A 4,969-nucleotide genomic window follows, 5' to 3' on the forward strand; every position below is an offset into this window, starting at 1 on the left:
AGGTGTAGCGAGATGGTGCTGGCAATGATCCGTCCATTCTTCAAGGCCTTGAAACCACTGATCACATTCAAAACAGAACTCAACCAACCTGTGGCCACTCATCTCCTGCAGTCGTTTTTTGTAGCAATCATAAAGATGAGACCAACGACGGTGAGCAATGAAGCTAAACTTGTTAGTACAACCAGGTAAGCCTTGATAGAGAGAACATAATGACATACGTCTCAGTAAGCTTTCCGCATAAACACTTTCCTTCCAGAGGACTTATGCCGGAACGATAGGTGTCTGTTCCCTTTCGCAAACAGATCGCCTCCAGGGCCCGTAGAGCCGCCCGTCCAGTAATACTACGTATATCAACGCCTGTGGGAAGAATCCGAGCTAGGAGATCACGCTTTGGAATTACCCTTCGTACATAGTGGAATAGTGACTGCTCATGAATACTTGCATGGCATCCCATTTTCAGGGCAAACCAAAGCTCCTTGGAAAGCTCTTGTAGCCCTTTAGTTTATCTCTTTTTGTACGCCCCTGTGCGACTCCTTCAATAAGCCCGTCCCTATATTTACACATACAAAAGACGGTGATAAGCAACAGTAAAACCTTTGCTCTATAAAAACCACCTCACAGTCTCTGCCGCGGAGGGGGAAAGCAGAATAAAGGAAAAAGTCTGCTGTATTAAGTTTCGCAATACCTCTTTCACCATGTCTCACCGCGGTGTTGCAATGTGTTTGTCCTGATGATAGTGTTTGCTCACAGAGGCCCTTCTGCAATACCTCATTCACTGCGCAGGGTGAATGTTCCGGAACAGATATTCACTATTTTGAACTTCTTCAGCTTGAGCGTAGATGCCATGACGGCAATTCTGTAGAACCCCTTTCCCCCCTTCTTCTCTCCCTCTCTCTTCTTCTTCTCTCCAGTTTCCATATTATCATCTTCTGGTAAGAATATCCTGCGAGGTCTCACCTTATCTCTACATACATTACAGAGTGCCAAGATGCCCCGTCCCGTTGTGAACTACCACAACGATCTGTCCCGCCTTCTTCGGAGGTTCGGGCTCACTGGTCGCCCTTCTCCTGCTTCGATCAACACCCTCTCAGTTGGTCAAGCCATGCTGCTTCGCACCTTGCTCCTCACCCTCGTGAACCGTACCCGTCACTCGCACGATTACCGCATCTCCGCTGCAACCCAGTTGGAAATCCTTGCTCTTATCGACCAGCTAAGCGCCGCATCCACGAGGCCAATGCCATTGCTCTGTTCGCTGCCTTCGGTCTGCCTCATAATGCGAACATGACTCATCTTTCTGCCCTGGACCTGATGTCTCTGGAGACCTTCCATGATGGCCTTGTTGTTCTCCGCGAGGGAGCACTCCCAGACCGCCACCTCCTGAACGCCGGTTTCCTTGCAGACCTTCAGCGCGTTTGGGAGGCTTCCTTGACCCTGCTTGAGGCTGAAGGCTCTGTGGTCCCGGCCAATTGTGAGTACTTCTTTCCTATCAGGTGGTTGTCTAGTTCTCTTGCTAACACCAATGTCCAATGTCATAGAAATGTTATGTGCTCACCTTGCTCGCGCGTTACTAAGTCTTCAGTGTTTTCTCTTCACGGCGTATACTTCCTGGGGTCCATATATTGTCCCATACGACTGTTCATTTGTGTTACCGAGGCAGAATGAATAGAATGTAGCCTTTTCCGGGACATTGCGAACTACGATGACGTCACATGGGAGTAGATCCTCAGGTAAGTGCTGGCAGTGATAACACTCGAAACAGGACTCAACAAGCTCGCGGCCACTCATATTACTTAGAGGGCTTGCTACATATGTCTTGATGACCTTGATGATCTGAAGAAGGTAACGGGAACTGAAGTTCGAATAATACATACACTCGCTGGGGCAAAATGTTCCTCTAAGTATAGTCAATGGCACGCACTAAGTTTCAAACCTATGTCACCATCTTGCATCCTATTTCCCAAGCTGCCTCCCTTTCTCCTGCGCAGATGATCACAGCAGTGAACATCACGGAAGGGCAGCCCCTGCGTATGAGGGGCTTTGCATTGCCTCTTGACCGTTACGAGCTCTTTTGCTAAAAGGATAAGAGAGAAAAGAAAATCCAAGATCATCTAGGATGGTTCCAACAATCGCTTTTTTCCGCGAGGAGGCTTATAGCAGTGTACGTCTTCAAGATGACATGCCAGTTCCGTCAAGGACCCATATCCCTGTGTGCAAGCGGGGTGCCGGCAATGAAACTCGCCGGATAGATCCCGGTGGCTGAGGTGAGAATGAACATGGTCGTACCACTTGCTCATGTCCAGATATTGCTCCATCTGTCGAATTGGCCCTAGGCTTGTGTTGCCCAGACAGAAAGGGCAGTAGCCAGGTTTGACTGGGCAATTCCGGAATATAATCGGATCACAGCGAAGTAGTTCACTAGGTTTGCTGAGATGATCCTGACAGTGCTGGTGCCATTCATTCTGATTGTTGAACCACAGGTCGCACTCGTAGCAAAACTCCGCAAAATCATCAACACTCATTTGACGAAGCCTCTCATGGTAGCAACGATAGAGATGAAGCCATTGGCGATGTGCATAAAACCTACCGGGTCAGCAGGTGGTGTATATGAACTGGGGAACTTACCTATCTATTGATTCACCACAAACGCACTTGCCGTGGACAGGTCGTAAACCTGACCGATAGGTAACTGGATGGTACTGGCTACAGATTGCTTCCAACGCGTTCATAACATCCCGTCCAGCTGAGCTCCGTATAGTCGACTTGGTTGGCAGAATCTGAGCGAGGAGGTCCCGTTCTGGCATAGCTCGTCGGCGGTAGTGGAAGAGAGTTTGTTCACAGATGCTTCCCGTTTGAGTACCCTGTTGGACCTCCCGTTGTCGTTTAAGTTCCTCCAGATACAGCTTATCCTTTTGACTCTGGACTCGACGTCGTTGCAAGTGAATCTCGTGCGCCTTTTCCGGACTGTCGGCCTTCGCAAGTTGGGCGCTAAGGAACGCGAATTCTGTATCAAGGGCCATAACGTCTTCTCGTTCCTGGAATTCAAATTCCGCCTTTGCAGGTAGAGATTGCCACAGGTTTGGGTTACGGTGTATGCCCATGCTGCGTCGATTCTGGATATGCTCATCGCGGGACGCAATATTCAAATAGGTTGCAGGCCCATCCACTTCGCACACAGGGTGCGCATATGACCGGCCAAAAGTCCGTGCTTCGGTGTGAGAGGCATACTTCATTCGAGCTGTCTGGGAGTATTTCTTATCTATGAAATGTGAGTGGCTCAGACGCACTTTCGGATCAGTATATTTCCCTACCGGTTTCCATCAGTGCCCATCGACGACACGCACGGGCAGTAACATTCTGTTCATACCCGCTCCGATACCCAAGTGCAGCAAACTCTTTTCCAAACGCATCGGCACCTCTTGCCCTACCAGTGGAGGTTTCACAATTCAGCTCACTAAACGGCCTAAATACCGGAGTATCTAAGAGATCTTTTCGAAAATGGATCCTGGAGATAACGTGGTTGCTTTGCGACTCTAAGTCACTGAGCTTGATGGAGTCCACTTCGTCAAGGATCTCGGTATACGATTTGTAATGGCGGAAGGCTCGGTCAGCAGAAAACAACGGAAGCATGAATAAAATCAAGTTAAAAAAAAGTGGAACTTCCTCTCTGTACACCTCGTAGAAAGCGTGAACTGGAGGTTCCCATTTTTTCATTCTCCAGTACCCCTTTACGAACTCTCGAGCATAGGTCAACACCAACATCGGAATGCCGTCAACCAGTTCTATAGTGAGGATAAAATGCTGTGTGCGGTTAGTCTTATAAGCCTTCTGCCAAATACAGATAGCTGAATACAGACCTTGTAGCATGCAGCCATGGCACTGGCTTGGAGATTCGCGTTGTTGTCGTCAGCGCCGTCCTTCTGCCGGGCAATAGATCGGCGAGCTGTTGACTCATGCACCTCTCCAGTTCGGGCAGACGAAAAGCAATAGAGTAATATTGATGCAGTAAGCTGTACTCTACTCCGGTCGGGATACTGGCCACGGTATTCCTTAAAGTCCCGACACCAGAGCTGTGTTAGAAGAATGGTTAAATCATTCGGAGAGAGTCCATCTCTGGACATCTCAGCATCTGGAAGACCAAGTTTGGTCTTCAAGTCCGACATAATGTACTTTGAGATTCGTTAGTATACAGACTATATCGGGCTCAAAAATGCATACCTCCTTCATGGTAATAGACATGCTCTTTGGGACACAGAAGTCCCTCACCCGAGCCAGAGCTGTTTCGAAGTCCCGGCGGAAATTCTCGACGGTTTCTGGTGTAGGTTTTTCCTCGATCCGACCTGGCGTGTTTCTTGCGTAAAATTCCAAAAACCCTTTATAGGTTTTGATATCCGGGGGAGAGCAGGCAGCGGGGTGTAGCTCAAGGAATCTGGGAGGATGAGAGGCGAGCCTCCATAGATCCAAAAGACTTACTTACCTGTCAAAAATCATCAGACTTCGGTCATACTTTTTGGCCGTTCGCGGAAGAACCGCTCGTTTAATCTCTTTATCATCGTGATCATCAAGGTTGATCACACACGTAAAATTTGCTACCAGCTTCCGTGGCATACTGTCCGGTCAGCTTTGAGTTAGGGAGGAAGGAGTAGGAGCAGGACAGACACATTGTGGGTTTAAACATCTTATGGGTGTCACGCTGCGCTTTTGTCAAAATGTGGCTTCTTGATAGTTAAGTGCAAAATATTCAGGTACCTGAATGTTCACCTGAAGGCGCCGGAACGTGGACAGCAAAGCGGCAAGAGAACAGACGCTGGGTTGGGTGAGCACCGACATATACATGCTGTTGTATGTTTTTTGCTCACCAAAAAAAGGTAATCATTTTGATTTGTCATGATTGAATCTCCCAGTTGTGACTGCATTGTCTGAGAAGTAAGTCTCATAGCATATAAGGAGAAGTTGGGCTTGGTGATTGAAT

At 48.3% G+C, this 4,969-nt stretch overlaps 1 protein-coding gene across 1 annotated transcript; it reads right to left on the reverse strand.

Moving 5' to 3' along the window:
* Positions 1-1,158: 1,158 nt before the first annotated feature.
* On the reverse strand, positions 1,159-4,605 carry CDV56_101788 (uncharacterized protein; the record flags this gene model as incomplete). Its single annotated transcript, XM_026755407.1, has 7 exons — positions 1,159-1,483; positions 2,284-2,580; positions 2,650-3,256; positions 3,309-3,798; positions 3,855-4,166; positions 4,216-4,426; positions 4,475-4,605. 7 exons carry the CDS (start codon positions 4,603-4,605, stop codon positions 1,159-1,161), a joined length of 2,373 nt encoding a protein of 790 aa, XP_026613643.1.
* Positions 4,606-4,969: the final 364 nt, after the last annotated feature.

Source organism: Aspergillus thermomutatus (genome assembly GCF_002237265.1).
Source record: "Aspergillus thermomutatus strain HMR AF 39 chromosome Unknown NODE_120, whole genome shotgun sequence".
Classification (NCBI taxonomy): Eukaryota; Fungi; Ascomycota; class Eurotiomycetes; order Eurotiales; family Aspergillaceae; genus Aspergillus; species Aspergillus thermomutatus.